This window comes from Rutilus rutilus (assembly GCF_951802725.1).
Source record: "Rutilus rutilus genome assembly, chromosome: 20".
NCBI classification, from domain to species: domain Eukaryota; kingdom Metazoa; phylum Chordata; class Actinopteri; order Cypriniformes; family Leuciscidae; genus Rutilus; species Rutilus rutilus.
This window is the reverse complement of record NC_140225.1, coordinates 10,409,171-10,422,764: the sequence shown is the minus strand read 5'-3', so window position 1 is coordinate 10,422,764 and position 13,594 is coordinate 10,409,171. Positions and strand designations below refer to the sequence as shown.

Sequence of the window (13,594 nt, the reverse complement as noted above, 5' to 3'; positions counted from 1 at the left end):
CAGTCTGTATTGGTCATCGGCTGGTGTTGGTCCACTGGGCTGTCCACTCAACGCAGCCGTGTACCAGGACATTTTCAGAGCACTTCATGCTTCCTTCAGCAGACAAGCTTTATGGAGATGCTTCCTTCATTTTCCAGCAGGATATGCACCTGCCCACACTGCCAAAATAAGCAAAACCTGGTTCACTGACCATATAATATATATATAATATTATACTTTACAGCAAGCTTGCACCAGTTAAAGTGAAAAATTAAAAGTATATATGAAGAGTTCAGATGCAAAAGCCTCTAAGTGCCATCTGAAATTTTCTTCTAGAATGATCATTTTTATCAAGCTCGTATATTTAAGTTCAGTAATTTCACTTAAATGACAATTAATAGGTAATTTTCATTGCCATTTAAGTGAAATTACTGAACTTAAATATACGAGCTTGATAAAAATGATCATTCTAGAAGAAAAATTCAGATGGCACTTAGAGGCTTTTGCATCTGAACTCTTCATATATAAATAAATATATAAATAAAAAAAGAATATATAAATATAAGCAATGTATATTAATAAAAACAATATCTACAATATCTCTAATATATTATTATTATTATTATGCATAGCTTATATTTATATATTTAATGTTTTTATTTATTTCATATATATATATGCCCAGATATATAATATTAATACTTGCCCTTTACTGCCAGCTTGCTCCTGGTAAAGTGAAATCACTTTTTGCTGTAAGGTCTTGGATGACTAGAATTTTGCATCAGGAAAGTTTGTCCTTTGAGGAGGATTCTGGGTAGGGTGATTAGGACAGTGAGGAATGAGGAGGAATATTTGCCAGTCACAGGCCCAAGGCTAATGGCTCACTGAGGGATAGATGTCCGCATCACAGAGGACACCCAGAACCAGTGGCTCAATGAGCAACTGTCTTGAGCCTCCCTAATTTTGATTGACTGATGTTAATTTATTGAAATGTATGGTAATGTCTGTGTGTGGTTGACAGTGGTGGGGCTTTTATTTACGTCAATATGAGTTGAGTTGAGTTGAACAATATGCCATCTTACATTTGCTCTTAGATTTATCTTGCCATCGAAAAGTAAAGCAGTCAGGTTTTTAAATGAGTAGTATCTCTATTTGATCTATAATATCCAACTATATACAATCATTTTTGGAATAGAAAACACATTGACCAATTCATAATAAAGCTATAAGCCGTGACAGGACATGTGCTGCAGGTACGTCATGTTCAGAATTAAAAACAATCAAAATATATCAACTAATATACTTTGTTTACCTAAATCTGGGCTGTTTAAGTTTGCTAAATGACACTAATTTGTTACATAGAATTTAACTGATATGTGGTGCCATATACAATACCGTTCAAAAGTTTTTATTTTATTTTTTTTTAATATATTTTTGAAAAAGGTCTCACCAAGGCTACTTTTTTTAAATAAAAAAATACAGTAAGACAGTAATATTGTGAAATGTTATTACAATTTTAAATAAATGTTTTCTATTTTAATATATTTTAAAATGTAATTGATTTCTGTGAGGGCTAAGTTGAATTTTCAGCAGTCATTATTCCAGTCTTCAGTGTCACATGATCCTTCAGAAATCGTTCTAATATGCTGTTTTGCCGCTCAAGAAGCATTTCTTATTATCAATGTTAAAAATGTTTGTGCTGCTTAATATTTTTGTCTGTGTATTTTTGTTGTTGTTGAATAGAAAGTTCAAAATAACAGCACTGATTTGAAATAGAAATAATTTGTAACATTATAAATGCCTTTACTGACACTTTTGAGTCATTTAATGCATCCTTGCTGAATAAAAATATTAATTTCTTTAAAAGAAAACAAGCTTTCAGCACTAGTGTATTAGCCATGTCCCAATGACTAATAACATAAAACATCCAATCATAAAAAATCTAAATGATATTACTTTATATATGTTATAGAAACTTTTTATATTAAGAGATTTTGGCATCTGCGTTATGAGACACGCTAGCTTACTATGAATACTTTCTTGTATTTAACACGAAGTTTCCAGAAGAACGGACACGAATCCTGCAATGTCACTCCCTATCCGTCTAGCGCTGATTGATCCGTGGCAGCCAAGCATGAGATCAAGCAAGCCGTCCGCTTGAAAGTTTCCATTGCCTTAAACTCAGATGCCAAATCCCCATTTGTCAATTTCTAATCTAATGTGCACTTGTGATGTCAGAACAACTGGAAGCAATCCCCACAAGTAAAGTTTTTAACATGCTGCACATTTCATGCCTCATTGACTTGTGTTAGGCCGTTTTAGGTTGTAGTTTATAGCCCTTGGAGTACAGAAAAAGAAAACGCAAGCAACATCAAAACATAGAAACCTCAATTCCACATCTGCATATATGAACTAGGCTTCCAATGAAACTGGTCTTGAAAATTAGAATACGGAAAGCTCTGGAATATCCTTTTTGTGGGCTATACTTGAGTGCTTTGAATTGCTAGATCCAGTCCACAATGTGAACCATTAAATCTCCAAAATATTCTTGGTTAAGATGAGGTTCTTGAGTTTAAGGCTTGGACACCAACATATTCAAACCCCCCTCTACTGGCTCCTGCCTGCCACACACAGGAAAACATCCAGTAATCTGGACAGCTGACTCCCTCTTCCGCAGTTCTTTGGGTGTTTAAAGGAGGAAGGGGTGTTGAGGGGGTGATGAACATCTGCCACCAGTTTGACGTGAGTGACTGTGAGGTTTTGCTCTTTTCAGACTTGTGTGGTGGTGGCAGCTTGAATGTGCTGTTAACTGCACCTCCACGCTGACTAGGCACTTGCTACCCCCTAGCACAGAGCCTGAGACTGACGGCCTTTGACACCTGCCATTTTGGCCCTTTTCTAGGCAAAAAATGTCATAGTGTTTAGACTTGGCATTGGTCTGATATCTCATGATTGTTTTTTTTCTCTTTTGGGAATCCCTTGGGTCTGCTGGCTATGAGTAATTGGCCAACATTTGTATAATTTTTTTCATAAGAATGTCTTTTTTTGTTTTGTTTCAGGTTACGTGAAAGACAAAAGACAGGCTTTAGTAAATTTCACACATTTGATGATGATATATTGAGCTTTAAATTATTTTTCATTTAAAATGATATATTGCTAATAATCTATATCCCATTCAGTGCACATTGAAATAAACTGAATTTTATAGTAATATACACTACCATTCAAAAGTTTGGTCTCAGTAAGAGTTTTTTTTAAAAAAGAAATTAATATTTTTACTATGCATGGATGCATTAAATTGATCAGAAGTGACAAATACATTTATAATATTCAAAACAATTCTATTTCAAATAAATTCTGTTCCTTAAACTTTCTGTTCCTCAAAGAATTCTGAAAAAAAAACACACAACGGTTTCCACAAAAATATTAACTGTTTTCAACATTGATGATGATAAGAAATGTTAATCAGTGTGTTAGAATGATTTCTGAAGGATCATGTGACACTGAAGACTGGTGTACTGATCACAGGACTAAATTTCATTTTATAATTTATTAAAATAGAAAAATGATTTCAATTGTAATAATATTTCACAATATTACCTTTTTCTTGTATCCAATTTAACATTTATCTTTCATAGGATAAATGCATAATGATACGTTTATTCACCGAGACCTCATAACTATAACGACTGGGTAGTTTTTGCCCTGAAAAGCAAACTAACAGAAAAGTTGATTCGAAAATAAGTAGCAGGCAAATTTTCTACTCTACTGCATAAATTATTTTTTTTGTTTAGCTAATTTACTTAATAGTTTGCAGGGCCAAAACTTTCATTGTGTAGAAGAATTTAGAATTTCCTCACCTTTTTAGATAAAAACAGCAAATTTTGTCTTAAATTTAACCAGTAATATCAAGAACACTGGACTTCTGTCTACAGGTTTGGAGATACTGTGACGATATTTCTTCACCCCGCAGACAGATCTGATGAATGAGTTTAATTAGAACATGTGTTTAGGGGGCAAGTATCAAAGTATGTATCCATCTCTTGGTGTCACCCGGTGGTCATGGACATTGGGAGGGGGAGATGGACCAGCCTGGAGGATGATGACAAACACAGAGAATACCACAATTACTTCCAGTTAGAGGGGGCCCGGCCATGACTTTGCCCAGAGACTCTCATAGAGACATGATAGTCCCCAAAGTGTGGGTGTATTGAGTGTGAGTAAGTGAGTGACTGTCAGACCTCAAGGGTCATCAAGTCATCTGCTACACTTGCAGGCAGGTTTTGTCTTTGTTCTTATGCTGGGCCGAGTGCTCACAGCCTTCTGCTGCCTGCCCTTTTACAAGTTCAGCCGTGCCCTTAATGAAGAGAAGCGGTTGGTCGATGTGATGCATATCCATGTCAGAATGGTTCAGGGCTTGTACCCATTAACCCTTGCAGCCCTTCTGATTTATTCAAACATGACAGGTTCCTCTCTTTATCAATATCAAAAACCTGCTCTCTCCTTTTCTGTCTTTCAGCACTGCTGTCATATCATTCTGGTGGAAAGAGTGCAGAAACATTCTGCACACTGAAGGACTAGTACTAAAGAAACTATTTTAGTTTATGTAAGGACTGACATGAAATTAATATCACAAACTATAATTCAAATATAGAATCAACCACAAACTATAAATAAACCGAATTTAATAGAATATTTAATGAACATTTAATTTATTTGAAGGTTCTTAAAATTAGAGATGGGCATATTAAGTGAATTCAAGTAATCTATTACATGAACATTTTAATAAGTAAAAAAAAAAAAAGTATTAATTTGATATTCTTTTCAGGAAAAAAGAACAATATGCATTAAAAAGATACATTTTTAAAATAAATGTAAAAAAAATTATTAGTCAATTACTTGTGCACATCCCGAGTCAAGAGGAAATACATTTGTGTAATAATAATAATAATAATAACAATAATTATTATTAATAATTTAATTTGTATTATTATTTCTATACATTGTATATTATAATTATTAAACTAGATAGTTTATTATAATTACATCATTCTTAATATATTATTAGATTTTATGTAATTATAATAATATATAGTTTAAAAGGTCATATTCTCATATTAAAAAAACAACTAAACAAACGTATGAGGCGTAATGCTTAGTGAATGTTTATTGGCCATGCATTGTCTCTGTGTGCGTTATTACTATGTCTGAAGGAGACATTTAGATAACTTTCCATCCTTTCATTTCATGAAGAACAATTAGTTTTATTTATATGGTTTATTTATCGTATTTTAAATATGTGGTTTTATATGGATATGAGTTTTATTTGAATGTTTATCAGGGTTGGCATGTGTTTCCTTCTTAATTTGTTAATAATCTTTCTAATAACCTGCTCCGCCGTGACCACTAGGTCATATGCCAGGGCCCGTTAGTCCTGTCATCATGGCTACTGTATCTGTCAGCTATTGGAGTGAGAGGGAGGAGGGGAAAGGATCTGGGAAAATGAGGACACCAGTCAAACTGGTGGTCCATGTCACAAAGCCTCTGCATCCTGTCATAAGTATGATGACACTAATTGGCAAAGTTACCCAAAGAGCCCTTAGGCACCAATAGAGAGGAAGCAAATGTAATGGAGGCTGCAGTGGTGATCTGCCCTAATTTGTATGGTCATTCTGTAACAGTGGTGATAATCATGTGCGGAGGACATTTATCCTTGCTGATGTTTTCAAAGAGAGGTCAGTTGTATTATGTTCCAGGCAGTTCAGTTGTAAAGGAAGGAAAGGCTGGTTTTGAGGTTTTAGAAAAGGAAAAAATTGATAACTTGCATAATAACATATAATAAAATTGTGTAAAAAAATTAATAATTCAATTTCTTTGTTAATTGTATTTAATAATTTACAGAATTATTAATGTATAATAGTAATAATATTATTATTATTATTATTATTATTATTATTAAAGTAGCTGCAATTATCAATCTGTTCCAGCAGGACTGTTTGTGTTTAACATTTATTTAGAGTTTTTCATAAATATAGTAGACAAGCACATTTACCATTATGTCCTCTAGATGGCAGTATTTACCCATATTTTCATATTTTCCTTGGAGTTAGATTACTAGAACATTTTATTGCACAAATTAATGGTTCAAAACTCTTAATATGTGAATCAGTGGTATTTTGCAGTATGTTAGTGGTTAAATGGTTGAAACTTGTGTTTTATGTGGTAATTATTGTTAGTGTTGTATTTGTAGCCTATCAGGTATGGGCTTTTTGTTGGTTCAGGTTCAGGTAGAGTTAACTTTACTGATGGAAATATAACCGAGTGCACTCTTTCACCTTTGAGCCTATGTGGTCGTCACCCTGCTCCCTGCGGTGGGACTGACTTTGCAATTAGTGTAATATAAATCACTTTGAGTGGCAAGCAGAACAATACATGCTACTGAAAATGTGTTGAGAGTCAATCTAGTTGACACCCAAGTGAGAATCACTAAACCAGTGATTCACAACAAGGTGCATCCAAGGGAGTACTTGGAAAGATGCCAATGCTTTGCTAAATATTTGGGCTAACAGATGGTTTAAATAACTATTAGTAATTAATATCATGTTTGCACTACTCTAAGGAATAAAGATTCCTCAAAATATGCATATGTACAGATTGTAAATGTGTATGGATGACACTTGTAACAGAACATTCTAAATGTGCATGGCAGCACAGAAATCAGTTATAACCTCAAAAATGCAGTTATAACATTCTGACCTCAGGAAAAAAGTTTGTCAAAAAAAAATCAAAAAGAAAATCACATTTTCCAAAGAAAACAGGGCTGAGTTTGTGTGTTGTAGTATTTCTTCCATGCATTGCTGTGTACTCTAAACTTCAGTTCTTGCTGTATCAACTACAAGCTTTCTATGGAAATGTATTTAAATGCCCTCTTTGGTCTGACGCCTCCTAGATGTACTGAGGGAGCTTCATAAGTTCACTGGGGTCTTCGTGAGGTTACCTCTCTGATTTCTTGGAAGCCAGCTTCAGTAAGTCTTTGTTGTTTCAGCATAACAGATGAAGCAGGAGCGTCCATCTACAGTGTGAGTCCTGAGGCTGTTAAAGAGATGCCAGACATGGATCCCAACCTAAGGAGTGCAGGTAATTTACATATTCCTTCTTTTCACTCTCTCAAAACTAGTGATTGACCCTTTTCTTTTTTTTTCTTTTTTTTTATTATGTCTGATATAATGCAGATTTATGGGATGGAATTTAAAGATGTCGAATGAGACATACACAAAATCTGAAATCAAAGAAACACTTGTTTGTACATAGTTTTTGCTCAAAATTATCAACAAACACTAAAAACAGAAAATGTTTATCAGCCGTTGACAAGGTTATTGGCAGATTTTGTAATTGAGGCAAGGATTTAACATTATCTGTATTATTTGCCAAGCCTGCTAGTGCTAATAAATCAATAAATCAATAGAGTATTATTAAAAATATTATTAACACACACACACACACACACACACACACACACACATATATATATATATATATATATATATATAATTAAATATAACAAAACAATAAATTAGTAAAAAAAAATTATGGTGTAATAAAGATTAAAATACATTTTTTAAAGCCTATATACTATACATTAAAATAGTTTTGTCTAATCACATTTTACAAAATTCAATGCAGAGCAACACAATATACACAATTCAAACTAAATAAAGAATCCTAACGTTTTGACAATATCTCTCGTTTAGTGTTTTAAGTTATTTACATTTAATGGTAAAGATGCTTTTATATAAATGCAAGGCTTTGGTTTTAGGGTTTTGCAAACATACAAACTTGTGTACATGAAAGTCAAAGCTTCACTGGCAGGATATGTCTTGTTTTTCGTACTAACGTACTAACACTGAATGAAAGCTGTCCCTCTGAATGATTCTCCAGTTCCAAGTCTCCAGTCAAAGGCAACCGCCTTACCTGTCAGTCCAACTCAGCTCCCGTTCAACCAGACCTTTACGTGCCATTTCAGTCAACCTTGTCTGAAACAGGCTCCCTGTCTCCTATTAGGCCACATTCATTTCTCCAGTACTCGATACATGGACTTCAGAAGAAGAAACAATAGTTTTTCACAGTCTATCAAACCATCTAGAACCATCTGTTTCTGTGAAACAGAACTTTCTGTAAAAAGGTTTTCCTGTGTTTAGACCACACAAGCACCCTCTACTCTAACAAAAATAAAAAAGCAAGGCGAAAAGTTTGGAAATAACTCAAATGTTCTCAAAAACAGGATCTGAGAATTATACCAGACTTCCTCTATAAAAGCAGTAAATCAGTATGGGATTAATCATAAATTTTCCTCTGGTCAAATGCGAGCGCAAACTAGGGAGCTATATTTATCACTTTTATGAGAGGCGTAAGAAATTGGACCGTCCTATGTGGGATGTGTGTCAATGTGTCCAGTGTTTTGTGTTTTACGCATTAAACACAATTCTACATTACTAGCATACATAATGTGTATATATATAATATTTATAACAAAATAATTCTTAAGATTTCTGCTTACTTTCTAAATTTCATGGTTCTTCAAAAATAACAAATAACAACTGTTTTCAAGATTGATAATAACAAGGAAGGTTTATTTCCCTCGCCCTGTATCTTATTCTCTCATTGGCTGTAGGTCGTGGTGGCCAATGTCATTTCCAGTCAAAACACATTTCACACTGCAGGACTCGGGGTCGCAGACAGGTCCAGATATTTGGCATGCAACATTTTTCACAGGCATGAAATATTTCAGTGACGCATCGGTGCTTCTAAGTTTGCGTCTTTGATAGCACACACTGCTCGATTGTCACTCACGTGAACGAGCACCGATTTGCTTCCGCTTTCAAGCATTCATCTGTGATTTCCATGAAACTCTCTGTGAGTGGAAATCTGGGCTAAAATCATGCAGTGTGTACTAGGCATTATTGAGCACCAAATCAGCATATTAGAATGATTGCTAAAGGATCATGCAATCATGTAACTTCCTTCTTTCTTCTTAACCCCTTTGGCTGTATGCCGCTATAGTCTCTGTACGTGAAGATGTGTGTGGGCTTTCCCACTCCCATATCTTTAGAAAATGCAAAAGAAATTAAAAATAGCATTCTGCTGTTGTAGAGTGTTGTGATATAAACTACAGCAGTGCTCAGTGCATTAAATTATTAATCAACATAATGCAGGGGAAAAACTGTCATATGAACTGCAGCAGTGCTAAACTGTTCACTGCATCATATAGTTAACAACATAAACAATGTATGAATCCAACTCACTAAGACTGCCAACAGTTTCTTTTACATGCATAATTTTATTATGTCCATGTATGTGGTTACAGTCAAATAATATAAAACAGTGAAATCGCTCCAGAACTCTGTCCTGTCTTACCTGCGCTCGAGACAGTAACGTGATCTCCACTGACAGTCTTCAATCATTTTGGTTGTTGCTTGTGAAATTCGCTGCTAATTTGTATAAAGTTAACATTTTTGAGCTTTTGTCGTGTGACTTGCGTCACTTGACATGCCTACATTCTATCGCCAATGGTCGCTGTTGCTCGTGTCGCCAGAAATGAATGGGATCATGTCGCTTTAATACTTCTTTGTTATGAACACCATGTCATAATTGAGTAAATGTTGGCATTTATATGTTAATGAATTTGTCATATGACTCTTCCTGACCTACTCTGTCATGCCTGAGGTATAGAAAGGTGTTCATATCTTGATTGAGGACAGTTGTTTCCAGAGGTGTTTGGCTTTCTATAAAGATCAAGGTGTATGTGCTCGCTGAAGTGGGTGACTGTTGAAGGAGGTTTTGAGGTGGCTTGCTGGAGCGTGATCACCAAGCCTCACTCGCTGCGTCTCCACATTGAACTCTGTGGGAAATTGCTGCCTGTAATAATATTTGGAAAGGGATGGAGTTTCTGCTCAGGCCTTGTACAGCGCACACAAAAGCACTTCTCTCCACTCTCTGACTCTGTAATGTGGAGGTTGTGCTTGGGCAGAAAACCACGCAATGTCTCACATTCTGTCTTGTGTTTTCTGTCTGAGTCGCTCTCTCTTTCTTTCTCGCCCTCTGATTCTCGCACACATGGTTGAGTAAAGATGAAAATCTGACTTTCATTTGCTGACCTTCAGCAAGACCAGATAAAGCTAATGGAACAAGTGCGCCAAACTGCTTATGTTCATTTCATTTTAAAATATTGTGTTTGGCTGGTCACATTTCCTGGGATAAGTTAGATTCAGGTTTTTCTGAAATGGGTTTTTATTTGTCTTTAATTGAATTCTTATTTGACCTGACCTCTCTTAGTTGGCCCATGTGTTTGCCTGTGTATGACTATTTACTAGGAAAAGGGGATTCCTCCTAATCTCTAACCGTTTCTCCATATCGCTTTAAAATATAGCATTCTGGGCAGAATTCAAATGGGTCCGATATGTTTTGTGCTCTTCGCCAACTCACTCATATGATCCGCTCTGTTCTATTGTGTCTCTGGGCCGGAGCAGTGCGCGCTGCGGCGGTTCGCATGACACTAACATGAAACCAGACTTCATTTGCCCCGATGGAAAGCATATTTACACTGTCTCAATTGTTCCCTATCCCCTATATAGCACACTATGTGCGATATACCATGTAGAAAATAGTAAGCGTGTGAACAAGTGAACTGATTTTAGCCGCAGCTTCAGGGGGCGGGATGCTTCAGATTCTAGAGAGCATTTGATTGGACAGAAAATCTGATGAGTAGCTGAAGTGCAAAGTGATGTCATCAAAATCATTGATCCATATTGGCGGAAGTGAGAGACACTAAGCTTTGAATGCTTAGATCTTCAAAATGCGAATTTTGTCATTGTTTTGGCTGTGCTTATAGATAACAGTAAGGTTGACATATTTATACTAAAAGCCAAAAAACTTCATCAAAAATAATCTTGAAGACTGAATATAATTGATGACAATGACATCAACAATAATAATGGATAAACGATAAATTTGTATAGTAATTTCTGATAGGTCTTTCTTTGCATCTATTTGCGTACTCATTTGTGATTGGCCTTCCTTTTTCGCATCTATTTAACCATATATGATCTCATTTAAACTGCAAGCACAGTTGTGTGTTGCAAGCCCTGATATTTCAGTAAATGCAAATCTTGTTTATTAATATAATCTGTGAAGATGTGATTAGTGCAGTATGTTCCACACAGGCCTTTGCATGATTTAAATACTCTAATTGGAATAGATTTATGCAAATGTGAGCTTAATTTATTCTTAATTGAGTCTGTGGGTTTATTAAAGTGTAAATATTGCTGTTCTCTTGAGGCATTCATTATTATATTTGAGCATTAACTGCACATAACGGTGAGATCATTTTCTTCCTGTATTCTTTTCTTTGTCCCCAGTGTCTATTGGGAGGCGTGTTCAGGATCCTTTAGCAGAGCTTATTAAAATTGACCCCAAACACATTGGTATTGGCACCTACCAGGTGAGTCACATCTCCTCTTCAAAAGCATGCTAATAATGGATTGTTAGTTCATTATTCAATTGTTTTTATTGCAGTAATGTTTAATGTGTCTTTATTAAACGCACTGTCAACAGCTGAGTGTCCTTTCACATAATACTGTGTACATGATGTTGTGCCTGGCTCTGCTCTTGATGCAGTCAAATGTTTGAAGTGATTGTAGGCGCATTCCCAACTTTCTAAGCCAGGCTCTGATTTTTAGTTTTGAGTAATAGCAGTTTTAAACAGAAGTCAGCTGGACTAGTGAGCTAATCCTGTCTCTGACTGTTTGCTTTTGCAGTCTCATATTATGAGTAATCCATTTTTCTCATGAAATTAATTCTACTATGATTCCCAGTAGCATCATTTGTTGACTCAAGGCTGGGCCTGATTTGAGTTTTTTTTTCTTTTCTTCTTTTCGCTCTTACTTTTCATCTTTCGGTTTTTCACTAGCTGCCCTGCATACTTGATTTCTCTCTCCTGCCCTCTGCTGCTCTTTTTTTTATACATCAAGATATTTAACTCTGCAGAACCTCTTGTTGTTGAAATTTTTTTATATACACTACCAGTTTCCACAAAAATATTAAGCAGCACAACTGATTTCAACATTGATATAATTAAGACATGTTTCTTGATCAGCAAATCAGCATATTTGAATGATTTCTGAAGGATCATGTGACTGAGGACTGGAGTAATGATGCTGAATATTCAGCTTTGCCATCACAGGAATAAATAACATTTTAAAATAAATAAAAATAAAACCCATATTTTGGTAACACTTTGTAATAAGGTCTCATTTGTTAACAGTGGTTAATGAATTAACTAACAGATTAACAATGAGCAATAAATTCTTACAGCATAATGTTAGTGAATACAAATGTTCAAGTTCACGTTAGTTCACAGTGCATTTAATAATGTTAACAGATACAACTTTTGATCTTAAAAATGTATTAGTAAATGTTGAGGTTAACATTAACTAAGATTAATAAATGCTGTAGAAATATTGTTCATTGTTAGTTCATTTTAACTGATGTAGCTAAATAATGTTAACAAATAAAACCTTAGTGTAAAGTGTTACCCTTGTTTTAAATTGTAATATTTCATATGAATAAGAAAAAATGTAGGGTGTGACTTGATTTTGTCCATCAGAAATTGATTTGATGGTTGTGGTTGGCTTTTGCTGTGATCTCATGTGAGTGTCATCATTAAAGATTATGATGGGACATAAATAAATAAAAATATTGATGTGCACGGATAAATCATTTAAAATAAACACTGAAATATTCCATAAAAAATAAGAATGTCAACTTAGATTTCATGGTGACTTTGGGCATTTTCACACCTATAGATTGTTTGTTTTGTTCTGAAACAGGGACTTAATTTGTTACAATGTTGCATTTTCTTCTTGGTTCGGTCCGCTTTCACAAGGCAACCTTTCAAAGCGTACCAAAATGTGTTTATGCAAGTCACATGTGAGTAAAATTGTCCTCCTATTCGTCAGAGTTTCCTCTCCATCATCCATCGAGATGATTGACAAGTTCGCTTCATGAGCTTATTGTGGCGCTTTATTTGTAACTGTCAAGATACACGCAAACACTATATGAATGTTATAATGCAGCTAGAGCAGGAATCTGGAACAAACTCTCTGGCGTGAAAGCACCCTAAATTTAGTTGTTGTTAAATCTGGGAGCGGGCAATTTAGATTTACTAAAGTACTGTACAAAGTAATTGTAAATTAATTCCACTGCAACCTTGGAGCCATTTCCCAAATAAGGAGAGGAAAGAACGTCTTGCGTCTTTGCAAAGGATCAATATCACGTATCACGTATTTCTCACTGCCAACTTTTTGACCCAAAAAACATGCACATGTGCTGATGCTCAAAGGTTTAAGTTAGCAGAGGATCAGGGTCACCTCACCTTGCCCCTTGCACAGTGTGAGTGTTGTCTAGTGTGCATCACAGCGACCCCCTGCACGTCTGTCAGCACTTAGCGTTTATTTACCCTGCCACATAATCTGAGCAACACAAGATGCCTCTCCACCACACTGACATGCTGAGTGATAAGAGTGTGTGTGTGTGTGTGTGTGTGTGTGTGTGTGTGTGT

The 13,594-nt window shown here is 35.3% G+C and overlaps 1 protein-coding gene across 2 annotated transcripts in view; it reads left to right on the top strand.

The window, feature by feature from the left end:
* srbd1 (S1 RNA binding domain 1) overlaps positions 1 to 13,594 on the top strand; it is a 55,721-nt gene that overhangs the window by 19,106 nt on the left and 23,021 nt on the right. For both annotated transcript variants that reach the window (XM_084391212.1, XM_084391211.1), the window contains exons 15-16: positions 7,025 to 7,116; positions 11,394 to 11,476. In XM_084391212.1, coding sequence (XP_084247338.1) covers positions 7,025 to 7,116; positions 11,394 to 11,476 — 175 coding nt within the window. The remainder of the gene's footprint in view (positions 1 to 7,024; positions 7,117 to 11,393; positions 11,477 to 13,594) is intronic.